Below are 27,637 nucleotides of genomic sequence, written 5' to 3'. Positions count from 1 at the left end.
ATCTGGAAACTTTACTGGCAGGATTGTGATTTGACCACTAAATGTACTGAGCCACTTGGTCAGGCACATGGCAGTAGAGAGCATTTGCAGTGGAACCCGGATTTTACATTTTCCCACATCATACATAAATCTTAATAGTCCCAACATAACAAAATGTTATAAAATATTCCTCGGTTTTACATTTTCCCTCATTTTTTTTCAACTCTGTCATCTGAAAAATGTAAAATTGAGATTCCACTGTAATTTTCAGGCAAATATGTTTTCTTATCTGCTGTGTAGTGCCGAAAAAATATCCATTAGTTGTACAGTTTGGTGCAGAAGTACGAGGGTCATACCAAAAGTAATGCAAAAGTGGTCGTAACCTCTTTATTAACTGATGTAGATCGTTCAAATTGCACATGTAGTTGGAGTGACTCTTCCTCTATACAAACCAGCTACTCAACGTAGTCTCCATTTAAAGCGATGCATTTGCGCCATCTTTAAACCCAACTCTCGAATCCTCTTTGAACAAAGTCTGGTGTGCACTGTCGTATCCACTTCTTCACAGCCACTTTCACCTCGTCTGTGTTATCAAATCGTTGTCCCCAAAGACTGTTCTTCATTGGATCAAACAAGTATAAGTCTGAGGGTGCCAGATGGGGGACCACGGACCAGCCCATTTTGCCGCTCACCTGATTTGTTGCCAAAGGGGAGACTTCCACTCTTCTCTCCTTCAACTCGGGTGTCAACTCCCGAGATACCCACTTCATACACATTTTCCGGTACCCAAGCTTTCCACCATCTTCCGTAAGGCATTGTGACCACAGTTCAGTTATTCCGCAAGCTCACGGATTGTGACACGTCTGTCCGTGCGAATCAACTCATCCAGTCACTGACGATTCATGTATGGCCGCAGTTGATGGTCTCCCACTGCACAGTTTGTCTTCAATGCTGGTTTCTCCTTATGTAAACTTCTTCATCCACCTGTGCACATTGCTCTTGTCAATGGTGTCACCTCCGTACACATTCTGTAACTTTCTGTGGATGTCGGACAGCCTGCACCACTCCTTCGTCAAGAACTCTATGGCAGCACGTTGCTTCTGCTTGGAATCCATTATTCACCTGCACGGAAGACAAAGATTCTGAAACACCTGTATAGAGGAAGAGTCACTTCTACTACATGTGCAATTTGAACGATCTACATCAGTTAATAAAGAGGTTATGACCACTTTTGCATTACTTTCGGTACGGCCCTCGTAATTGTCCAAGACTATTTTCATTGATTTTTCTGTTGCATCTTGTGCATGTTTAAGGACTGGTTTTTACATATGCTGATTTCTTTGAATTTGTTTGAATGTTGTTTTAAGTCCACTTTTGATAGGCTAATCGGGACTGGACCTACAGTGTAAAGTTGGATCCAAACTACTGTGCATTGTGCCTCCATCGGGTATTGAACATGGGACACCTTGATTACAAAGCAATGACGTTACCTCTACACCATTGGGTAGTGTCACATATGCTGGTGAAGAGGTTGTCAGCAGCTTGTTTTGCTTTCTGTTTCAGTTCTTTGAAGCTCTCATTGCGTAAAACAAAGAGAATGAACACTGATGAACAAATAGCTTTGGAATCTCACTGTACGATAATAAGTGGACTAACTTTTTGGTAGAAGAAGTGTGTATTAGATCAAAATATTGAACTTTGCAATTGTAATGTATTATGAGTTTCAGCTCTCAAGTGGAGAAAATTAAGGGAAAAAAATGCAAGACTACATAATGTATTGTGTATTAACATTTAAACTTTGGAATCTTTAATTTCAGAAAGGATGTATGCATTTTCCAAATATCTTGGAAAATGTCCTGTCTTTTTTTGTAATGATTGCTGCGGTGACACTGATATCGCAGAATAAATCGTATTTTGAATAATCTGTTCTTTGTTTCAGGATAGCACAGATTTAAGCCTGCAGGAAGGAGAGTTGGTGACTCTGCTATTGAGGTCTAACTCGGAGTGGTGGCAAGTGGAGACATCTGCTGGTAAAGTTGGATACTTCCCAGCAAACTATTTAGGACCAGTAAAATGAATATCCTTTTCTCCCCTTCGCCCATTTGATACTGGCTTACAAATATCTATAAAACAATGACGGTACCTGGTATACAGATTAACGGAAGCACAACAACCGTTGCAAAAAAGGATTGGCTAAGCTTTCTAAAGCCTATAGATTACTGAAATTATCTACGATTATGTATATTTGGTGCCTTAGTGTGATTTATCATAACATTTATTTCAGCCATGCTCCATGTGCCAAATTTCAAATGGTTACCAGTGATTTCGAGTGGATCTGTGATTACAATTTGCCAAAAGAGGTCAGAGTTGTGATTTCACAGACCTGGCCATACAGTACTATTGTCATTCACCGGTGAAGAAAGATCTGATTGCTTAATTCTAAATTGAGTAACGTGAGGATTTAAATTTTTATGGGAATGTTGCAATTTACATCAAGAACAAAGAAGTTTAGGAGTAGTGTTAGTTTGTTCCTGTGTTTATTTTGTCCATCAAAAGTTGTGAATTTTTAAGTGATAAAAATTGTTATTATACTAAAATAATTCCTTTTTGTCACGGGTTTTTACTGCATTCCAGGCATTATGAAGTTACCTTGAGGTAATTTCTGTAAATTAGAATTGTGAACAAAAGTGAGCAAATGAAATTACGTAAATTAGCCACTTAGCATTCAGTTTCCCTCCATTTCTCTCTTGATGTTAGAAATTTTTCAATTCTTAGATTTGGTGCAGTAAAACCTTACTTGTAATACAAGAGGAAAAGGTAAATAGAATTGTACTATTGCATACGTAAGCAAAAGGTTAGAAACCATTCCATTGTTGTAAGAAATATATGCATTGAGAAAAGATACAAATCTGTTTTGGTACTAAGATAAAATTATTGAAAGTATTAAAATTGGTTATAATATTTTTCTATCTTCAGAGTTTTAAGATGCTTGTATTTGTCAAGCTGTCGTTAGAAAGTTACTTGTAATAATATTGCCAATGTGTAGAATTGTAGCATAGTATCTACTTCCTTGGATGAAAAGAAAATACTTCTTATCTGTAAAGGTTATGTTCTTTGTCAGTAGTACTTAAAATGTAATTTGGTTTTATTAAATGCCACATTGCTGGGTTTCATCGTGTGCGCACACGTCAGTTTTTTTGGTACTGTATTTTTTTTTAGGGCTTTCAGACTGAGGGAACAGATGACACAACAGGTGATGTGTGATAGCAAGGCTCACATGAAGTGGCACGCGACATGTGTCGCCTGTCACTTCAGTCTGAAAGGTCTCTTACGAGAGTTCATGAATGTTCACCTTTGCGTACGTAGGTGTTTTGAAAAATAAAAATTTACCCATTTGGGTTTTAAAAACTGTAAAATTCACGTAACAAGCTATGATGACAGTTCTAGGTTTGAGATAAAACAAGAATTGGCAACTTCTGCTGAGGTGACTTTATGTGAGTAGCATGTTGTTGCTGTTCAGGTTTTCTAAATTCCATAATTACCATGTTTTTAAACGGGCCAGCCAGAGCTTATGTTGGTTTTCTTCAAATCCCAGTCCAAATAGTCATACCAGTTCTAGTTTAGAAGTTCCATTCCACCACCATTGTGCATATTGGGTATTTTTCTTTTTCGAGTGTATGTCCAACATTGTCTGCATTGCACTTTTAACTAAAGTTTACATGTACTCCAGCATCAAATTACTTTCACAGTATCCACCATAATTGCTAAGATGCTAGAAGTGGTGGTCATATTGAAATTAACTAAACTAAAAAGTTAGCATTTACAAATAACAATAAAAATAACTACAAATAATCTAGAATTAGCAGTAAAGAGAGAGAGATTGAATCTCTCCCAAGACAGGAACTAACAAGTTTTTACTGGTATTAAGCAAGTGGCTAATAACCATTGTCCTAGATGCCCTCTTTTGTTTTCTCTTACGTTTTCTTCAAGCATGTAAAGACAGCAGTTTTTAAAACTGAAATTAGTCACTACAAAATTACAAAAGAATATCTTAAGTCAAATTTTATCCATATTTTATTATGGTACATTCATGGACAGTTTATTGAAATAAAAGAAGGAAATGTCATTAAAGGATAAAAAAAGGTTTGTTTACTTTAAAAGATCAACTTGTAAATATGTATTTTGTATAAGATCTAATCAATCATGACCAAGTTATTGGAAATAACATGTTTCCATATTGAATAAGAGATGTACATACATGCACAAAAGTTGTGAGGGAGGATGCAGGTTGGAACTTTTGTGTGTTAATTTTATGAGGGTTGAAATGTTGTAAAGCTGTGGGTGATTAGAATTGGGAACTATGATCAATTTATTTATAGTTACCATCGATTTGCATGTTACCAAAGATGTTGTCGTTTGTACATAATTCTTATCTAAATTTCGAGATTGTTATAGTGTGAGAAGGTGCTATGTTGTTATGAGTTTGAGGTTTATTTTCTTAACTGGATTTTTGTTAACAAAGAATCTGATGCAGTTGGAATTTTTCATTGCCAAATCATTTTGAATGTTTCTTTAAGTATGTAACATAATGTAGACGGTTGTGAATGAAATGTGAAGTTTACCTTTTATGTGAAGTTGTTAGAATTTAATAGTAAGAAAAGAGTGCAGTATTATGTCATTTAGTGCACAAAGTATTCGTTACCTTTAGTATTTAATTAATTTTTAATAGGCAAATATGAAGACATGATATTGCCAGAAATTCACTAAGTGTGTAATTCCTCATTTTCGAAAGTGAGTAAACAAGTAATTAGAGAAGCACAAATAAAAATCTTGTTCTAATGAAATCAAGGATTGAGACTTGAGAGTGATGATAAAGGTTGCCAGGTCTAGAGCTATGGAAAAGTTTGCACAAAATAAAAGATGGTTCTCTCACTAGGTTTGTTGGAATATGTGAGTGGCTGATGAGTTTGATTTATTTTTTGTTATTTAGCGTCGCTTTCCTGCCACTTTTGCAGGTTGGAGACCCTCAGTTTTTTCATGCCAACTTTATCTTTGCTCCTGGCGACCTTCCAGGTCCAACAATTACCGTATTTACTCTAGTACCCCTCACCCTCGAATAAGCCACGCACCTGGATTTCATAGAAGGGGGAAAAAAAATCATGACTATTCAATCTTACACTTCCCTTAAAATTTCTTAATTTGCTTGTAAACAGTATTTCTGCATATGTTTTGTGCATTATACCTCTATTGAGTGATACCTTATTTATGTACAAAGAAGAAATAGCACACTTTAGCAGAAAGAGCCTTCAATTGACACATTTCTGCAGAAACTGCAAATCCAAATTGTCGTTTTTCACAAACAGTCATGCAGCTTCCATTCTATTTCCGGAAATTTAGCCTTTTGTCCTCGAAAAGCTCTCAGATTGCCACACGTGTTTAGCAGTATTTCCTTTTTTTTTCCTCCAATCTCTCACACAATCCTCACTTATATTTACGAGCAGGAGCAGCTCCTCCACTTCTTGAATGAGGCGTAACTTTTCATGTGCTGTAAAAGATCGCAATCTTCTTCCTTTAGTGGTCATCTTGCTTTTAGCATCCATCTGTGAAGCAAGATAAGAAGGACACTACTCAAATGAGTGGCTGCAACACAAAACAAGCCTTACAACTTCCCCCACCCACACCCACGCAGGTGGACTGGCCAGACGTAAACATCCACCTAGTTGCTGTCTTTATCTCTTTCTTGGTGCCAGTGTGACTGCAGAATGATTCCCTTGGCAAAAGGCGAAGGAGAATATTCTTTTACCTTCTGTCTGCAAGCTTTTCATGAATTAAGTTGACCCAATTTTTTAAAGGAGGTGGAGGGGGGGATGTGAAGAAACAATGCACATAATGCAGTGCAAGGAGAGAGAACTGTGATTTAATTAAACCAGGACATATTTAGAATGATTTTTTCCACTTGATACATGAATTATGGCAAACGTGTTTTGTTTTCTTTCCAAGAACACAGGCTGTGAGATAACATCTTGACCACCTCGTTCTCTCGTAAGCTTGTATAATGGGTTGAATACCTCCACAGGATAAATTGTTTATGCCTGGTGATAAAGCTCTATACTCCAGTAAGCCATGCACCCCCATTTTCTGCCACGTTTGTAAGGGAAAAAAGTGTGCAGGGTATTCGAGTAAATATGGTAGTTCCGTTTCCACCATCTTTTATCTACATCTGAAGATGCGGCTTGCAGCCATGAAAATTTAATATTTTCATTGTGTCTGGTGAGAGTTTCTTATTTCTTTCATATTGCACAAACACAGACAGACAATGAAATCTGGATTTTATATTTTCTTGCATTATATATTCAATCCCCATCATCCGATAGAGCAAAATGTTCACACTAAAAGACAGTAAAAGAGTATTATATTATTATCAGCATTGTAGTACTGCACTATAATTTCTTTGTATTCTCATGTAAATGTATTAATGTTTTTATTTTTTTTGTGTTTTTACGTTTTTCTCCTCCCCCTTGCTGAATTAACATTTGACATGCTCGAAGCATTTGCTCACAGTGCATTTTTTCTTTGAATGTTGTTATTTTTTAGAGTACTTTTCAACTATATTTTTGATCATTGTTTATAAGTATGTATGATTACTAAGTTCACATTGAAATGTGTGGTTTGACTGTAGTAAAATGTTATGTACAGATCATTGTATGCATTTGATTTTGCATAAATATACTATACCAAAGAAATGTATTTATATTTCTTCACTAAACACATCTAGATTCACAAATATTAGATAATTCCCTTTTTTCTTCTTTTTTTATTGTGCTTGTGTAATGATATGAAATTTGCACAAGTATGAAGCCAAAGTAATGGCTTAATACCGATTGTACAGCCTGATTTCTTCACCCTGATTTCTTAGAATCTTTCACAAAAATTTCTAAAAAGTGCGTGTTGAAATTATCGGGAATATCATGGTCCACTAACATTAAGTAAACTGTGTGTCCCTGCGGCAACAACCTTTTGAGGGCCAAGTCCGTTCATTAGATGACACGATTCTAATCACATTCTGTCTTTCTAGTAGATTCCAGTTGACCTTGTGATGCTGTATGAACACAAACAATAGATCATGTGGAGTTCCATTTCAACCCCAAAACTGAAATGGCAAGTTTGCTTGAATATATTAATTACTAGTAGTATCAGCAAGTGAATGAGTGACTTGCCATTGAATCTTGGGCTGGTGCTGCTAAGAGCATAGCTTTTGGGCTGAAGCTTCCCCTCCCTCAATGTCTTTTACACAATTCCCCCCCCCCCAAGTTTTTTCCCTTGAATGTGTGTACATATATGTGAAGCCTAGGTTTTTTTTTTTTTTTTTTTTTTATAATATATATATAAATTATCAAGCAAAAGAAATACAAGCCTACCCCTGCTTCCAAGGAAGAATCCTGGCCATTCCACTGCAATAAAGCAAGATAAAATGTTTCCAATTTCCAGTGGTTTATCAGAGAATCATATCACCCTGATTTAGTTTCCAGAAGCTACTTCCCAAGTGAATAATAAAAATGGGAAACCAGAGAGAACTGTAGAACAAATTTGAAGTAAAAGTTACCATATTTCCCGGCATATAAGATGCACTTTTTTCCCCTTTAAAAATAGGTCTGATACTTAGTTTTTGATTACCTTCATTTCTGGAAATTTTCTCTGTTCTGAGTTTCACAATTTCTTTCTTGTTTCCTTGTGGTGTGTGACAAAGAAGATTAAAATGTAGTCTTTCCTTGTTAGATTAGGTAAGTTATTTGTTGAAATTAGACCTATGTACTTTATATTTGAAGTACCTTAAATTAATTATAATAGTATAATTACTGCACATACAGTAATTTCTTGTCCATTACAGTGGAACCTCAATTTTACGTTTTTCAGGGGAACAAGCTGAAAAATCTTAATATGCGGGAAATGTAAAATTGGGGAAAATGTCATAACATTTTGCTCCGTTGGGACCATTAAAAGCTTTTTTGTACAATGCAGGAAAATGTAAAAATCAGGGTTCCACTGTATTCAACTCTGTGTGAAGCAGAGGTGCAATTCAAGTTCGGAGTCTGGGTTTCCTGTGAACTTTGGTTTGGAGTCGTGAATCCGAGTGACACTTGGGTTGTTTGAGACAGGAGTGAAACTGTAGCTCGTAGGCTGTCTGGGAGAGGCTTCTGGGTTTATGGCAATAGACATTATCATTTGTGCATCATCATTGCTCCAATGATTACAAGGCTTGGCTCATGATCTAGTCAAACTTTTTGGTTCTGGTCCCATCCACACCATTAGGGAAATAATTCAGTACAAACCAAACACGATTTATGAGCATTCACATGCACAACTATCTTAACTTCAATGAACAAATTACCTTCCTAAATTTTTGGGACTAGAAGCATTGATACTCTAATTGATCCTCTAATATCTGTAAAGAGAGTTCTAAGAAATTTCCTGTACATTGCACCCCAATATTAAACAAATGCTATTAAACACCAACACATCTAGTAACTTAATATAAATGCCATTTTATTTTTTAATGGATCAATCTACAATATTATGACCTTTTGTCATTCACATTCACAGACATATATTCGTATGAAATTCTAACTTATGCAACATATTAATATGACACACACACACACTTAACATTCATGCACAGATACACACTTACATGTAAAACACGATTAACATATATATTTTGCAGTTTCTGCAGTAAATTACTTGTCATAAACTCTCACGTCTATCTTACATGACCACTGACAATGTATTTTAAAAGTGTCCTTCATTTGTACATTCTGAAAGCTATTGCACATCTGCATTCCTTATGCTGAATATGTATACTTCGACATATGTCACCTTAACATATGCGGAAATATCGTAACACACGTAGGCAGCCATTAATATCAAGTCTAATGTAACTGTTATTCTGCTTTTTTGTAAGCAGTAACACCTTCTCAAACTTGAATCACAGGAATTATTCCAGTTCTGTAAAGTAAGGCTTTGAATAAAATTGTACTTCAAAATAACAGCAACACCACCATAGAGGAAAAAAGAGCCCCACAATAATCCCTTATAAAATGTAAATACAAGCTGGAGTCTCTATCTCACAATGACAACCATCAGCACCACAAAAATAAAGTATCACAATGCAGAGTCCACACGTGTCGTGTTCACTTCCGAACAAGTATATCAGGACAAATTGCTGTCCTGGTCATTACCTCAATTTATACTTCTAGAACCCCACTTTTTAAACAAAAGCATAGTATGTATATATAGAGAGACTATTCACTACTTTTCACCAACAAATGAAAGCTACCCCATTGAAGTACATTCTCAGAAAGCCTTCTATTTTGACGACTGAAATAATTATTCCTGCATCGCACTGGCAAAAAAAGGTGATAACAATTGCTTGAAGCCTGCCATTATTGTTGGTGTCAGTTGATTCTGTCCTTGTGGGTCATGAAGGAGTTGTTGTCGTAATGTGTCATGATGTCCTTTGTGCTCTCACTCCGGTTAAGACGCTGCATCCGACAACACAGTACTGCCACAGCTATTGCAAGGACTGCCATAATGACAGATCCAAATCCTGCAATAACAACAAACAATAATAAATATAAATAAATTTCAAGAAATCTGTCAGTCATTATTAGTCTCTGAGAAGTACTTTTGTGCTCCGTTTGATATGTATAATGGAGAATTTTGCATAATAAAATGCACATAACTTCAGTTGCCTTCCTTTCAATTGCACATACACACAAAACCAGTTATAATTTGACGTAAGAGAGTTACTAATTTTATCTGCAAAACTTACTTGTAGAGATTAAATTCCAGTGGCCTCTGCCACCATCTGGGAGATCGTTGCTTCACTGCTGGGCTGGTTTCCAGTTCCTGTTGTTTCCCTATGTGCTGCTAGGATCACTAGCGTAGCCAGTTTGCCTGCTGCATGCGCTGAGTTCATGTTGTTGGTTGCAGTAGCAGGAGCCAAATGTGATGTGCCTGATCGCTGTCAATGATCAGATCATGTGGAAAGTGCATATTGTATGAGTCTCTTTGATTTTAGTGTCAATCAGTGTGTGCGATGTATGCCTGACAAACTTTTTTGATACTGGGTTCGTTGAACTTTAGGTGCCTTTCTAGTCTGGTAGTTGTTCGAGATTTTTTGCATCAGGTAAGTGCTGTTGTATATGCTCATTCAAGGTTCTGATTGATCTGCCAATGTAACGCAAAGTGATGCCCAGTGTGAGTGCACATAGGAAAACGACAGGAATCCAAAGCCAGCCCAGCAGTGAAGCAACGATCTGCCAAGTGGATGGTGGCAGAGGCCACCAAAATAGAACCTCTACAAGTTAGTTTTGCAGAAAAAAAAACTCTAATTATTATCAGGCAAGTCTTTTATTCCCCAAACATGAAAAACCATTTATAATGAAATTAGTACAATAGTCGAAGAAAGATGGATAAATATTTCCAGTCATTTCTCCTTTGGTTCTGAAAGGAAAATGTTTATTTAACTATTAATGTTGTATTATTTACCATACAAGGGTTTAGTGGCATGCCCAGGATGTGTTAGTATATTTTTTCCTCCCACTTTACTTCTCTTCAGCTGAGTATTCTAAAATAATAATAATAACAAGATGAATGTCAGAAGGCATGCAAAACAGTTTGGTTTGCGTCACTTGTCTATGATGTGACTAATATGTTAAATTAGTTTGATAACTGCAGACACTGGCCACACGATGGGTCACAATATTTGCGAAATAATACATTTTGTGGCACATACCTCCACTAGGCACAACCACAGCTTCCTAATTTACTTTGTAACAAAGCAAATTTGAATTTTTAAATTTGTACCTTTAGTGCCCCTCAGCTTGTAGTCAAGTGTTTCGAAGCTTGATTTCTGTTCAAGCTTGCTTAATTTGCTGTTTTAAGTCCACTTTATGCAGAGATAGGCTAATTGGGACAGTTTTAAGTGGGATCCGAACAACTATGTGCCTCCACTGGGTATCAAACCTGAGAACCCTTGATTACAAGGCAATGATGTTACCACTATGCCATCAGGGTCCTTATTTTCTCAAACCACATAGAACTCTGGGTGAACCTGCTTTTGGAATATTGGGTTTTCCACTTTAAATTCGTAAAAGTTAAAGAAAAACTACCTGATGTGCATAGTGCCTTTTTATGAAGGTGCGAAAAAATGTGGGTGGGGGTGGAGACAGAGCTACATATATTCACGATTTCAACCATGGTGGAGGGTGTGTCAATAGCACCACTTTATGGCATCCTTTACCAGATGTCCCCGTTATTGATGAGAGGCTGGGCGAGACCCAGAGCCAATTGTGCAGAGAAACTGAAAATTCCTGCTCGAGAACACCCACCAAGAGAACTGAATCTGGTCTCTCTCATGGCAGTCACATGCCTTACCTACAGAACCACAGCAACTATCTTATTCAATCATGCATATTATATTATATCCAATTATTATGTCATAAATGCACCAGAAATGATATAAACACTCATTACATACCAAGAATTGCAGTAAAAGCCCCAGTCTTCAGGCAGACACTGGTCGGATCAGTCAGGGAACCTGCAAAACAGAGCAAGCATCGGTATGTACATGTAAGCATCAAAAACAAAGGTCTTCCATACCACTACGAAACTATACAGATATGACACAGTCACTTGAATAAATAAATAATGATAATATTAATCTATTGCAACTGTATTTCCCTCAAGTGTGTCACTGATGCTAAGATAGGTTAATTGGAACTGCATCCACGGTTCAAAGTAGGATCAGAATCACTGGGCCATGTGCTTCAACCTGTTATGGAACCCTGTGACTAGTTAAAAGTGGCATAAAAGCGATGTGAAATAAAGTAAGTCAATCAAACAAACCATACCAAACAACATTGACACAGAATTTACTAAAATTGTGCAATTTGCAAGATATTCGTACACTGTTTCAGCTGACATTTTCTATATCCTGTAGGATACCCAGCTTCCAGTGGAAAAAGCATCTGCTTGTATAACTTGACAAGTTTAAAAACAAGACACTGCAAGTAGCTGTAGGATTTTCAACGAAATTTGTATTAGCTTTTTCCTGGCCTGTTTTCTACCTGTCTGAGTACAGAAATTCAGCTCACCTTTCACCAACAACTCTCTTCCTTTTAAAACTTGAGAAACCATCCATTTACATACTCCCATGGCGGCGCTTGTGAACTCTACAACATTATACTTAAGTTTATGTAACTCCTTCTGATTTCGCAAATATGTTGCAACATTGTAAACAAATTCTCTGGCCTGTCCTCTAAGGGGCTTTCGAGAGCAGATTGTGGATTTCGTTGGACCCGGCATGATTTGATTTTTGCATTTCAAAAATATGCAGGCAAGAGTAAAGAGCAAGAACATTTCAATGCTTTAAAAAAGAATACAGGCAAGCGTGCTATCAGATTGCCTTCTTGTAGTGATTGTTGTAGGATAAACAAAAGAACCCCCACTCAGCTTAAAAAAGAACAAAAAAAACAGGGCCCTGCTTGATGCCGCATTCAAGAAATTAAGTCATTCGCCCTGTAGTTTCTCTTCGTTATAAACATTTACGTACGTGCGTAATACTACAGTTTTTGATCCGTGCACCACACACATTTTTCAAGGCCGGATTAAATAAAATGAACCACTGATATAATTTGAGCCGGCACAGTCTTGCTACACAGTGAAAATCGTTTGTCATGTTTGTTTTAGCTTAATTTTGCTGGGTTGGCACCACTGGTACTCTCAAGGCCAGACCAGTATGTGGAAGAGTGGTGGGGAGGATGATGTAATAGGAAGTGCTCCGCAGCGATCTGTGCATATTGGGACTTTAATTGTCAGGTTATATCAGTGACTAAATTCAAAACAATGCCTTTAGCTCACCCCTCTTTCAACAATAAATATTGAGCAGATGCATTGTGGTCACCTTCCAGAGGCATGGGAGGGTGAGAGTGATTTTGAAACTTAAGAATGTGAACCTTGCACCAATTCTAAAATAATGTAACTGTCTGGAGAGGAATATCAGAACATTGGAAGCACCATAAGAGAACATGTTATTGTTCCCATTTTGAAATCTGATTCATCAATCAGTTGTTTCTATCTATGGCTTGGTGAGATATAGTATGCTTTTCTACTTTTGCCTTCTTGAAGAATACGTCTAACTGCCAATATGATGTGTTAGCTTCCCTTGTAAGCGGACACATACTGAAGTACAGAACAGTGGCGTATTTACGATTTCTGGAGGAGTGAGCTATGTTATCTTTACAATACTAATTAGCATGTCTCTCCGGTTTGCGCACTGCCAGATTACATTTCCATGGTGGTTTTCCTCTTAGAACAGCCACAACAGTGCTGTATGATATAAGATTTTGTAATTCAAAAAGTGCATGTGCTGACAGACAATAATCATATGGTTTAAGGTCTAAGGGGGTGCTGAATCTTGATAGCATTCTTAAATACCTAGGTATGTCATTATTGGTGTAGAATGTAGGGGGCCTAGGATGGAAGCTGCCCTGTGATTAGAGGTGAGGTTGAATTAGGAACGTGTAGGCAATGATTCTGAAGATATGTCCCTTTCCGAAGATCCACGTGTCACAACAACTCATCATACAATTATACAACTTTATTAAATCACATGAAGAAAACCAGAACTGAGCAGCACTCTTATGTGACTTGCTTCAAGATGCTTATTTTTTAGTGAATAATAATTTCCATGCACTTACTGTTTGTGATCTGGGAGTCTTCGGTTGTTTCTCCTTCCTGCAGCACCCGCAACGACTGGAACAGGTTGACATTCTCAGAGAGTGTGGGCGTGGTGGGTGAGGCCGTCAGGGATTTGTCGTCAACCGATCGCCTGCTCACAGACTTGGCATTTCTCCAATGGCACGGCTGACTCTGTGCACAAGCAAATCAAAGATTCAAATGCAACAATATGTGACTAAGGCATATAGAATAGCACCAGAATGAAATTCCAATCAGTGTTCCTCAAATACATATTAATGAAAAGAATTTTAACACAATATTCTTGTACACACTTATTTCATCCTTGGAACAAAAAGAAATATGGAGGTGAAGCTCTGCACAAAATGTGTGTCATGTGATCAGCTAAAGTAAGAAATTTTTATTAATCCAGGAACATGCATTAATTTATTTGTCTTTAGTGCATGATGACAGAAGCAAGGGAATATCACTTGGCTGAAAGTTACATTTAGTTTATTCAGTTTTGAAAAATTAAGTTATTACATTTAAGGAAGCACATGTACTAAAGAATATATGAAAGTCTGAACATTGGGTAAAAGTAGGTAAACTAAATGTCATAATTTTTGGCGTTAGTGGCATTCCCAAAGGGTAGTATAAGTTATGTACTCCCAATTGCTTCAGATTTCCTTCAAAAAGATAGATAAGTGGGCATGAAGAGATTTGAAAGAGCATTAGTGGACTAAAAATATGAGTCATAATTACTCTTCTTACAAAATTTACTTTTTGTCTCCTATACCATATCCCGATATTTTGTAAAGTTGGAATATGGTCCTGAATGTGAATATGAGTTTTTGGCATGATTTTTAGTGATTTAGTGCTGTATTTGAATATCTGAGTTGTTGTTGTTTTTTAGTAGTAGTAGTAGTAGTAGTAGTAGTAGTATGTTGAATTTATAACCAAGTAAAATATACCTAAGGAATTAGTAATGAAATTTAACTTACTGGACACCTTCCGTGACACATTCTGACATCGCACTCGATGTACAAAGCAGGGCTTCCGGTAAACCTGAAAGTCTTCATGTAAGCATACACTTGGGTTTCAAAGACACCACTGTCACTCCATGAGCCTCGGAATCTGCTGATAAGTTTATCATCAACTGGGCATCTAAAGAATGAAAATAGAACAACAAAATATAAATAATCATGAGATGTATGGGTTTAAACATACTCGCACATAATAATAATGTAATTTAAGCAAAGGAACATATTTTTTTTTATTTATTCTAGAAATATATAACTGACTGAAATTCAGTGAAGACTTACCGTCAACCGCACTTATTCTTTATTCACGTATTTTGAGTTCAATCTGGAAACTAACACTTAACACAGTTAACTTGCGAACACACACACATTTACCTTCTCTCTCACTGCTTTGGCAAATATTACTTGGATCAATTACAAGAAGGTCTCCGCAAGTGCTTGGCTGCTTATTTAACTCCATTTTCTGCACAAAACAGCTCCTGCATACCCAAATGATTTTATGCCCATTCCCAATGGGAACTTCAAAATTTCAGTTTTGGACCAGCATCGTGAGGACAATCTGAGAGCTACTTGAAAGTAATAGAAACTGACTCTGGTCTCGAAAACCAGAAAACTCAGTGCATTGAGCATGCTTTAGCCACTCAAAAGCCGCTTAGCAAGCATAGGATAGTTGCTCCACGGAGTTTAGTTACAGTGTGAACTCTCTTCCGGGTTCATAGTGTAAACCATGAAAGATAAAAGGTAAAGTGTTCCCCTGTGCATAGCACCACGCCATGAAGGCGTATAGGGGGTGTGGGGGTAACGCCCCACACTTTCTAGATCCGGTCGTGAGTGGGGGTGATGTGATCAGCATCACGCCCCTGACCGCCTTTACCCCCCAGGGTTTCCCCCAGGTACCCATGTTATTCGACGCTGGGTGGGCGCCGGGGCCGCTTCCACCGTTAGAAAAGTTCCCGAATATGAACCGGCCGGGGATCGAACCCGGGACCTTGAGCATGGTAGTCAGACGCGTTACCAACTTTTTTTTTTTTTTAACAAAATTTTATTTTATCGGCATATATACAAAATAGTTCTGTTTCCTTACATAAATTCTGTTTAAGTATTGTATAGAATTTTTAACATAGTATTATAGTAAGAGTCCAATTTTCGCTATCTGATACAAGATTTTTGGCGTAAACATGCATTTGTACCTGTAATATAAATATACCTATCTTCATATATTAAATACATGTTTACACTTTCACACCACAAGTACATAATTATTGTTTTCTAAACAACACTGAGGTAGTTTCCAAAATACTCATACATTTTTGGATATTCTAACAATTTCCATCTAGTTCTTTTTAAATACTGTGTGTACAAAATGCTATTGCTCTCATACTTTTTACAAAATACATAATATATTGTATTAGCTATTAACCAAATTACTGCATTGTTTTTCTTTTCTGGAAAATATTTGAAATCTGGTCTTGTACACATCGACGGTTGAAAGTATTGGGGTGCTGTTCGACATATTTGTCCCAGATATGTCGTTAGGCATTTCCAAATTCCCTGTACTCCATTACATGTTACTATTCTATGTTCAGTGGTGTCTATCTCTCCACATATGTGGCATTTATTAGTTGTTTATCTCTTGATATTATGTAAGCGTTCATTAGTTGGTATAATATCATGTATTACATTGTACCAAACACTATACACTGATGTATCCAGAAATTTCTTATTTAAATTTTTCCAAATATTTTGCCATCTGTTATTGGGAAAATGTTTTTCAATGCGGTGAGTCGGTATCTGCAACTGTTTGTGAAACAGTGTATATAAGTACTGAGAGAGTTTTACATCTTCACCTTTTGGCGGAAGCACCACATAACTGAATTCTTGCATCAAACTTCGTAGATATATCGGTCCTTTTTGCAATCTGCGTAGATCTGGCGGATTTTGAGGTGGAAATTCCTCCGTCCATAATTGTATCCATAATGATGTAATGGAATCTTCAATGCCATATAGCGTATAGGATCTTGCCAGGAATAGGGATTTGCATTTGATCTCAATATTTGTGAGCTCCAATCCTCCTTTTAGTTTCATTTGCCATAGATTGGATAGAGGTATTCGAAAAAAAATGTCCATACCACATAAACCAACCAATTGCTGAATTCATTATTCTGAGGTATTTTTGATTGATTGGGATCACTTGGGCCGTATAGTTTAATTTACTAAACATATATGTTTGCAAAAACCACACTCGTTGTATCATGTTCAACTGTCTGCTTCGCATTTTATAACATTGTATGCGAATGTCTCTCGCTATCTTTTGCCAATTGGATTCTAGCATTTGTTCCTCGTCCCTGTGAAAAATTATTCCTAATATTTTAATTTCTTGTACATATGGGATCCCTATATCTGGATATTTTTGATCCCATGTGCCAAAGGGTAACGCCTTTGATTTTTTCATATTTATTTTGGCCCCACTAGCACGGCAGTATATATGTATCGCTGCCATCATTTTTTGCATTTGCTCATTTGTGGTGATACAAGCGGATAGATCATCTGCAAAAGCAAACACTTGGTTTTCCTTAAATGCGTGTATCGCGTCTGGAGTAGGAGTAGTTTTCCTGGTATATTGCAGCAAAGGATCCAGGGTTAAAGCAAACAAGAGCATTCTTAGTGGACATCCTTGCCGAATTGATCTTGTTATATTTATTGGGGATGACAGGAATCCATTGACCATTATCCGAGATGTTGCTTGTTGATAGAAACCTTTCAAAATATTAATAAATTTGTCACTGAATCTATATGCCTTTAGCACCTCAAACAGGTAGTCATGCGACACTAAATCAAACGCTTTTTTGAAATCAAAAGCAAGCACACATGCGTCAAGTTTCTGCACTAAATAATAGGATATCAGATCGCGAATCCCTCCAACTGCACTGAATATGTTATGCTTTTTGCCAATGCATGTTTGTTTCTCGCTGAGTATCCGTGGTAAAATTAACTTTAACCTATTTGCTAAGATCTTTGCCATTATTTTATAGTCACAATTTAGTAATGTTATTGGTCTGTAGTCGTCTACTTGTTTTGCGTGTGGTTTTTTCGGTATCAATATGATGATGCCTTCATTTTGTAAAACTTTTCCATTTTTAAAGGCATCTTGTATGATTTTGATTAGTTCATATTTTATAATCTCAAAAAACTGCAAATAAAACTTGTAACCAATACCATCTTTTCCTGGTGCTCCTTTAAGGTTGCATGTTTGTAACGCTTCATATACTTCTTCTATTGTTACTTCAGTATCTAAAAGTTGTCTATCCTCTTCTTGCAAACCATTAGTTAGAGAATTCAGTAGTATCTCTCTTGCTTCTGATTCCCCCTCCCCGGTTTGATAAAGCTCCCCATAATAGTCATAAAATGTTTGCATGATTCCTGGCTGACTCGCATGCGATTCTCCACCTGAATCCACAAGATTCTTTATCATGAGTGTTTTTTGTTGTTTTTGCATCTGTACATAGTGATACATCGAAGTTCTTTCATCTTGAATTAAATTCTTGTAATTTGTTCTTATTGTTATGCCTTCCATTTGTTGCCTCTGGAGTGTTAAGATTTTGGCTTTATACTGCTGTATGGCTTGGTAATTTTTGGTGACATCTCTCCCTTGACACGCCTCGTGTAAACACTGGTAATAAAAGTTGATCAATCCGTTTCTGTCTTTTGCATTTTCTTTTCCATACCAGCAGAAAAAAGTTTTTAATTTTGGTTTTACATATCGAACCCACCAGTCATTATGATTACTGAAATGCTTTTGTTGTTTACACCATTCGGCCCATTTTTGTGCAAATATTTCATTGATATGTGGAAGCTCTAATAACTGTATATTTAGCTTCCAATATGAAGGACCCCTGACTAGTTTTGTTTCTTCCAGGTTAATTGCCATTTTTACTGCCATATGATCAGTAAAGAGCGCTGGCAATGCGTCTATGGATGTTATATTTTTTATTTGATCTGTATTTGTATATAACCTATCGATTCTCGATCCAGATTTATTATTAAAATATGTAAATATTATATCCTGTCTCTTCTGTAACCAAACATCTTTCAAATGCAATTCTTCAATTAATGTTGCAAGGACTGGACTCTTTTGATAAGCTCCTAAACAATCGCTGGGATTTAATACCTGTTTAAAATCACCCCCAAGTATTATTTTAGATTCATTTAACGGTAGCAAATATAAAATGTCCTGATTTTAAAATTGTTCACGTGACTGTCTATTTTGATTGCCTGATGGGGCATAAATATTCACAAAAGTATAGTTGGTACTTTGAAAGCTAATGCCTCTCCCATCTACTAACTTTTTTACATTATTAATAGTTAGGCCGTTTCTAACAAGTGTTGCTGTCCCACGGCCATTGATACCAGTATTAACTATGGCTTCGTAACCATATATTGATGGGAAGTCACACATACAAACTTCCTGCAAAAACAATATGTCTATGGAGTGTACCCGTACAAATTCTTCTAACATTTTACATTTTACAGGCGAAAAGATTCCATTAATATTAATAGTACATATTCTAGTGGTATATACCATTAATAAATGAATAATATAGCACACAGATAATAGTACTTTCCGATCGTCCCTCATAACTTTGAAAAAAAAATATACAAATAACAAATGAAATATCAAATTTAATTTCCCTTTTTAGGGTTTACTTCTTCTGTTCATTACTCTATTCATACCTCCTACCTCTCTCACTGATCTCCTCTTCGCTACTGTGTTCTCGCTACCTTTCGAAGTATTCTTCGTCCGTTTTTTTGCACCCATCTGCTGAGATTTTTTCCACTTTGACACTGAAGTGACACTTTCGTCACTTTCTTCTTCTGTATTCAATTCACTTTCCAGCTCACAGTCTTTCGATGGTTCCTTGTCCTCCTCTTTTGGGATGTTGTCCTTTGCAGCTCGGATGGGAGGAAGATCAAGTGAGTTCCCTTCCTCCTGCATCTGGTCGTCCTGCATTTCTTCACTTCCTTTTTCCTCTTGTTTGTCTAGGTGAGAAGTTCCCGGTTGTTTTGTGTCCATCGGTAAGATTTTCTGGTTGTGTTCTTCCTTTGTGGTCTCCGTATTTACCGGTGGGAACATTTCCACCGGGCGGGCGTCACTTGGCACATTCTTTATCCCCTTTTATTGCTTTTGTTCTTTTATCACCTTTTGTAGACCTTCCGACTTGTTTTGATTATTATCTGGTTGGAACTGATTTTTCACGTTCGAGGAACTCCCCTTTTCCATTATTATATCACTATAATTTCTCTCTCGGTTTTTATTCACACGAAGCGTAGTTATCTGTCGACTATCACATTGCCAGCTATCATGTCCTTCTTTTCCACACGCCCTGCACGTTCTCGGCTGTCCGTCGTATATCACATGGCACTGATGAGATTTTACTGTAATGAACGACGGAATCGGTTTTTTTTAGTTCCATTTTCACTATTCTCACCCCGTTGTAAACTTGATATTTAAAGTTTTCTGACCACGTTTCTTTGTCTATACATTCCACCTTCCCAAATTCCGTCATTTTTTCTTTCACACAGTCATCATCTAATTCTAGTGGTAAGTTAAACACTCTTACCGCTTTTCTTTCCCTCCCCGCATCACTCAAATGCACTTTTACAGTTTCACCATTATCGTAACAAAAGTTTGTTTCCGGACCACATTTCTCTAATATTCGCGTCATTATTGCTTCTCTGATACATTTTACGAAAACACATCGAAAATGCGTAGGTGTTTGTATTCCCAAGATTTCATCTACGTGTAGTTGAAATTGTCCATGTATAAAGTCATGAATTTCTCTCGCCGACGGCCTCGGTGCCCCGAACGGAAAACGTATCTGGATGGTATTTTGTCTAATAATATTCATCTTTTTACTATTCTAAAGTACTTTTCCAATTCTACTTACTCGCCAGCCAACTGTACCAAACGCCACAAGCAACACACACACGGCACTCCCGCTCGTTGTTTCCTGAAGGCAACTTTTCACTGACCTTCACGGAGCAACTAGTTTCCGCGTCCTCTCTCTCTAAAGGCTTCCACGGAACTCCCATCCAACTGAGCCACCGCGGCCACCGAAAGAACCATGGATAAACCAGGTAAAGCTATAACTGTGAAACAATTTGTGACTGGGAAGCAAAGAGTTTGAATCAACTGTTGTTACATGCCACTAGCATCGCAAAACAGATTGTCACATAATTTGTCATACAAATGTGACCACCATGGAAAGGATATGAAGATGCATGAAATATCCCCACAGTAAATATAATAAAAATTATATCCCCTGTACTTTGCGAATGAGAGGCTGCGGTGGTGGGCTCCACACATTTCAGGTACGCACTCATATCACAATGCATGTTGTTTTCACCGGTTCTGACTGACTGCCTTTTATCCTCCAAGGGTCTCCCCAAGATGAGAGGCTGAGCGAGCTCAGGGACATCAATGGGAAAATTCCTGCCAGATATCACAATCCTAGAATTCATACTCTGAATGGCTAATTCACAGCAAATATAATAATAATAATCGGACTTTAACAGTATCGCCATTTACAATGACACACACATTCACTCTCATTGTGTTCATCGAGTAGTGAGAAAAATAACTATTTAGTATAATAGTGTAGTAGTTAGCTCTTTGTGCAATGGATTCAATTTTATAGCCTCTGCGGAGATTCAATTTAATATTTCTATGAAGCAGGTGTTAGTACAACGAGACGTGGGAATTCCAACCATCTATGCATAACATATAAATGGCTTAAGCAATACGAATTATTTCCCTATGTTGTCTTCTCAAATAACACGTCAAATCATGGTTACAGGGTAATGATTACGTTGCGGGAGAGATCCTTGGATCGTAAACTCTTGACAATATGAATCTCTTTTCATCGTCCTCCGTCATCATGAGAGAAACCACACATAAGCCACTGTGTGTTTGTGTATGGGGTCGGGTTCCATACAGTCTTTTTCTCCTAATAATACTCCGTTTACTATCTCCATATAAACGAAGGGTTTACAGGATTATTTGGTTTGTGTAAAACTGAAAGTAAGACCTTTAGAAATGTGGATGGAAAATTTTGGAATGGACATGGAGGAAATTGGCAAGTGTGGTGAAGATTGGTCTGATCTTACATAGGGTTGAGACAAATGGAATGCTTGTGTTGTTACCGCAATGGAGTTCCAGAGAATTAGTATTACGATCGCCATGCGCAAAGGCCTTAAAAGGCGGAAAACGGATTTATTCTCTCCGCAAGGCTTGGTTGAACTGAAACACTGTCCTGGATCGTCACAAACCTGGGCATCTTTGTAGAAGACAAAACAATTCGGCTTCTTTTGCGGAATCCAAGAAGCCAATTAATGAAGCTGAAAGCCAAGCATCTTAGCTGCTGGAAACTTGATAACGCAAGGTCAGTCGTCCATGAAATATTAGGCAGTGAAGCATGATATTTTGCAGCGTCATCATGCGAAGCTCGCAAACCACCTTACGGGACACACAGCCTGCTGGTCCCCCACACTCCATTGGAAATTGTTTTAAATTGCAATGCCGAACTGTCAAACTCGTAGAGGTTTATAATTTTGCTCACATCAAGTTATTTTTGTGCATTGCGCCAAACCATTAATGCGCATAAAGGGTATGGAGGCAGGGCCTCGCGCATTCTCGATATCGGCTACCCTTAAGGCACCCATAATTGAGAAGTAGGATCCAGAGCTGCTTATGTGGGGGCATTGGCGGAACCATTCCTACCAAGATTACCCTCCCCGGAAATCGCCGACGTGCGATCAGAAGTCCCCTCCCACAAACATTTTTTTACACACAGAATTTTCTTAACTCTCAATTCCAATATTTAAACATATCAAGTTTATTATAATTTAATGGAAATTAATTTTGATTTTAATTTGTCACCAGTAATGCAAGAACATCCTGCATTACATGTTTCCTCAACTTTATGTACTGTGCTCCCCCCCCCTTCCCCCGAGAAAAATCCCAAGGGCGGCCTTGCAACAACACGTTCTACGAGTTGCAGTTAATCCATAACAAAATATCTGTAAAAGATATAAACATAACCTTTTGAACAATGGTAGCTGTAAGTCTGCTAACTTTTCTAAAGACTATTGTTGATTATATACTATTTTACCACAGCAAATTAAACATATAAAGCAACATATGGGCGTAACTTGGGGCCAGGAGTGCCCATCCCCCCAAGCCCGTGGACGCATTCCCCCCAAATAATTGTTCATCACAACCTCCTCCTCCCCACACACAAATATAGTTTTGATAAACGCACAGTAATTTATTTTTGTTTGAATGTCTATAATTTAATTTTTATAAAATTAAATTTTCGAAATTATAATATTTTACGATTATCCAGTCAGTCGTAGCACAGAACCCATACAAGCGAAACAAATCGTGCCTGAAATCATCCAACACTGAAACCGAAGTCCACATGTCGAAAGTTCCGAGCCGACTCTGAACAACCACAAATAAAACCCCAGATATTGTTTACCACTGGTCGAGATGCCAACAATCGAAAGGCCTATTACTTTCGAAACCTTTCATTGCAGTTGAAATTAAAAGACTAAAGAAAGAAAAAGCACGGCTCACTTTCATGTTTGCTACAGGAAATAGTGTTCTTGTGGATGTTAAATCATGAAGTAGATGCTGGACATCTAATAACCATAACTACAAATAAATAACAAGTCAATCAAACTAAGCGATCCCCCGATTTTTGTGTGAAGATATGGTAGCAAAACTATAAAATTTTGTCCCCCCCCCCAAATAAAAATCCCATGACGCAAGCCCGTCATGAATCCCCTTCTGTGGGCACCCCTGCTTGGAGCCCTAACTTGGGGGGTCAGAAGAATAGAACGCAAGGCTTAACTTTGGGGAAGCAGAATCTGAAAGTTTTCCATCCCAGAAAAATATCGCCCAGGACTATTTTGCTAAATAACTGTTACATTTGAGAAATCATAAAAATTACTCTTTACTACTTTGCTCCTCAGGTTCCATGCCTATGCCTATGAAGTAACAGGTAATTTTGCACCTGCTTACATGCAATATTATGGACAGTTTTCTTCACACCTGCTGCTGCACGTAATTCCACTTTTTCTCACGACGTGTCGCTGCTGCAGCAAACAAAAGAAAAGGACAGTAAACCCGGAACGGCATGTCTCGAGAAGGAGGGTTTTTCATGTCTACTGATCCTTATGCAACGTTTGTCACGCAAATTTGCCCCCTGTGTCACACTGCGATGATACTAACGGTGGTTCCACCATCCCTCTTAACTTCAGATGAAACAAAGAAACATGCTCACAAAAAAAGAGGAAGAACTACCATTAAATTTTGAAAAACCACCGCCGAAATGCCAGCTCAACTTTGCGATTTCCTTCCGCCCTTCACGGTTCATAAACTGTCGCCTGTCGTGTTGCGTCAAAGTGTTATTTATAGTCCTTTTCATACAGTTACCTTCTCTGCAGTCTGCGTGGTGCGAAATGCGAAGCGTCCACAAGTCTTCGATTTACATTTGCGATTGCGTTCAGCAGATAACTACCAAGAGAACAAGAGAATTCGTGATCGTGAAATGAAAGCGTTCGATTGAAAATCTTAATGTTAGAAACGGAACAATTGAATCAGAGTTTTAACTGGAGAATCAGATTGTTAGGTGTACGATTTCAGCAGTAGCTAATTGATTTATTCTGCGCTATGTTTGTTTCATTGCGGCTAGATCGGACAGCCATGGCGATGAATTAGATGATGCAATAAAAGATTCCTTATATATGGTCCAATCAAGGATCCCTAGCTTCGTAGAGAGTTACGCTAACCATTCAGCCACAGAGATTGGTTGCAAATGACGTTCACTAACATATTGAGGTGACCCTTCCTGAGGACACCTAAATATAAACTTCACTTCTACGTAGTACACCCTGGCCTGGACTGACTACACTTTACAAACTATCGTTGCTCTGGCGTCTGGATTCACAGGAAGTACAATCCTCTATGCGGATAGTGTTGTTTCGTCCATATATTTTTGTGATTACTCCTTCACCCACCTCACCTTATCACCATTCATTCTCGATTAGCCAAAAATTGCAGAAATGCGAAGTAAAATAATTCAAACTAATCAACTAATCTAAAGCTCACCAACACATTTGCTTGTGCAAGTCTCCGTGAAAAACATAGTGAAATTTCCATAAGTAAGTTTATTTTATTTCCCATCACTTGCGCGATTTTATGAACACCCTGTATGCGTGACGTAAGCTACACCTTAATCAAAAACGGAACAGTCATTTGAGATTGGAGAGGGCTTAAAGGCGTTTAACAAACGTCGTTTATATGAGCCGTTAAATTAGAACAAAAGAGACAAGATCGCTTAGGAGCCTCCTCATACGTAATACTCAGTTGGACGTGTCGTGTTATCCAACGTGTTACAAAAGGCACTTCAAGCATGAGACGATTTCCGCTTCGAACGCCTTCTTAATTGCCCGAATGCAGCGAGCGGCTTTCGCGGTGTTGCAACCGACGCCCATAATTTTACAAAGGAAAGTGGAATGATACAATTCACCGGTTCCGTCTTCTGTTGCAACGACTGGACTTTTTATATGGAGCTGTACAGATTGGCAGGACAATTAGTTGTTGTCGCACTCTTGAGTGTGTAATGAACCAATACGGATTTGCGATTGAAGCAAGCATTGTTTATACATAACGGTTTCAGATTTTTTATAAAAATAAAGTATTGCACGAAAGGAAGTTGGGAAAGTCATTTCATTTTGGCGAGTCCAGCTCATCTATGCGAACTCGACGGATGTTCGGTTGATCGAATCATGCATGGATTCAGCGCTTAATGCGCCTTGAAAACAGAAAACAAACAGTACATGTAGATTTACAGAATAGAGGTACACATGATGCTGATCAGAAGCACTAGAATGTATTTTAAAAGTAGTACTACGTTGAACAAAGTTTCCAGTAAGAGCAAATCATCAAATGCATGACTACCGAATTCCAAAATTTTCAAGAGCGGATGTTACAGAAGCGAGCGATAAAAATGGATTCACAATATATTTGGAGGAAAAAATAGAACTAGTGTTCTTGGTATCATTTTATTATTTTTCTATTTTTCTTTGATCCTAATAGCAACAATTCTGTTTTATCTTTAGAAGAAAACAAAGGATTAAAATGTTCCCGGATATGTTATCATGAGAATATTAATCTAATCTAATAATAAAAATAGATTTACAAAGCTATGCACTTTGTGTTCTAGCATAATATAAGGATAGCATAGTATCTTAACAACTATTCGAATTAGATACTTTAGTGAATTTTTATGATATTCAGGACGCCAGGGGTCCCGGGTTCGAATTCCATGGGAGTGTCCTTCATCGATTTCATCTATCATTACTCATTCTCATCTTCGCAATTAGCCACAAGTGGCAGAAAAGCAAATTAAAATAAATTAACCAATCCAGGAAGTGAAAGAGTTCGTGACGTGATGTCTTGTATAACATTTGCTCAGAGGGTCTGAATAAAAGTCTGGTACACATTCGTTTCGCCTCCTTCCTCTTCTACTGTGTAATATTTTCTACAATCATAAAATCGGAATAATAATTTCTACAATTTTCTACAATTAGGTATCCAGAAAATAAGATAAATTCGGAGAGGTCTGACATACTAAAGGAACGTTAATATTTTTCTACAGTAAAAAGTTAAAGCATCATTCCCTGCACGTTGCAACAAGCTATGGAGGCTCATATAGGCCGTATGTAGGTAGGGGCTGCACACATTCCCGATTTCGGCCATTGTGGAGGTGATGTGATGAGCACCACTTTCCGGCCGTCTTTACCCCCTGGTCCAATTTTATTAGAGACTGTGTTGACCCCCGAGCCGCATTCTGCAGGGTCATGGTCAGGGCCGGATTAAGACGAAATTGGGCCTGATGCTGCAGCGCAAATTGGGCGTTAATATAGCAAAAGAAAACTGTTCAGCTTTCGGAAATTCTCGTCTGTTTTCATCTGGGCCTATTTCAGGAATGGGCCTAATGCTGCAGCATCAATAGCACCCATCTAAATCTGTCACTGGTCATGGTCTGAAAGAAACCCCTCTGAGATCAGATCACCTACGCCGGAAATCGAAGCAGTGTCTCCCGCGCGGCAGTCAGAGACGCCTTAGCGACAGGACCACCGCGGTTTCATCACTATTTACACTATAATCTCAAAATCATATAATATGCATGGCATATTATAACTGTTCGCTGTTCCTAAGAAAGATACAGACAAGCCACGATTTGTCTATAACTGTTCAGAGTGGACAAACAAATATCCCAAATTACCCTTTCATTTGCCTATGGTGTTCACATTAAAGGAACTGGTGCACCCACATTCGATTACCTACGCACCAAAACTAAAATGAAAGTAGTGGTGCGAAATTGGTTTTAGATACAAAAGACTCGCCACATAATTTTTTGTTTGACATTCTATCTATTCTTTCATCCACATTCTTGCAGTTTTAAGCTATAATTTGAAGCACCTTAATTCAACCATTTAGATGTATGTTGTCACTGTTTAACGGAAGTGTTCCCAGTTTGGCTCCAGTTACGGAGATAAAATCCATCGCCGTGGCAACCTATCTTGGTAATTATTAAGATTTACATCATGAAGTCACAGAATTGCAGTTGCATGCAAGGGCAGAAGCATTCAATCTTTCAGGCTATCAAACATTAATCGCGAGGAAATCAGTGGATCGAAGGTAGCGACAACGGCGGCAGAAACGTAGAGTTGCGTGATGCAGCTACTCCCTTACAGGAAGGTCCACAACTAACATGCTTAGGTCTAGGTCTCGATCGTTCTACAAGCGGAAA

General features: G+C 37.8%; 2 protein-coding genes across 2 annotated transcripts in view; one reads left to right on the top strand and one right to left on the bottom strand.

Moving 5' to 3' along the window:
* The window catches only part of LOC145999688 (proline-serine-threonine phosphatase-interacting protein 2-like), a 31,270-nt gene extending 24,560 nt beyond the window's left edge, over window positions 1–6,710 (top strand). The window contains exon 11 of the mRNA XM_083136907.1: window positions 1,919–6,710. Within this exon, the coding sequence (XP_082993033.1) occupies window positions 1,919–2,056 (138 nt within the window). The 3' untranslated portion in view covers window positions 2,057–6,710. The remainder of the gene's footprint in view (window positions 1–1,918) is intronic.
* Window positions 6,711–8,516: 1,806 nt separating this feature from the next.
* LOC145986879 (uncharacterized) overlaps window positions 8,517–27,637 on the bottom strand; it is a 106,505-nt gene continuing 87,384 nt past the window's right edge. Inside the window, exons 10-13 of the mRNA XM_083121348.1 lie at window positions 14,718–14,880; window positions 13,740–13,911; window positions 11,519–11,578; window positions 8,517–9,583 (exon numbers count right to left, since the gene is read on the bottom strand). Of these exons, the coding sequence (XP_082977474.1) occupies window positions 9,432–9,583; window positions 11,519–11,578; window positions 13,740–13,911; window positions 14,718–14,880 (547 nt within the window). The 3' untranslated portion in view covers window positions 8,517–9,431. The remainder of the gene's footprint in view (window positions 9,584–11,518; window positions 11,579–13,739; window positions 13,912–14,717; window positions 14,881–27,637) is intronic.

The sequence above is a fragment of the Lepisma saccharinum genome, chromosome 1 (genome assembly GCF_977018435.1).
Source record: "Lepisma saccharinum chromosome 1, izLepSacc3.1, whole genome shotgun sequence".
In the NCBI taxonomy this organism is placed as follows: Eukaryota; Metazoa; Arthropoda; class Insecta; order Zygentoma; family Lepismatidae; genus Lepisma; species Lepisma saccharinum.
The sequence above is the reverse complement of the archived record's forward strand: the minus strand, read 5'-3'. Positions and strand labels throughout refer to the sequence as shown.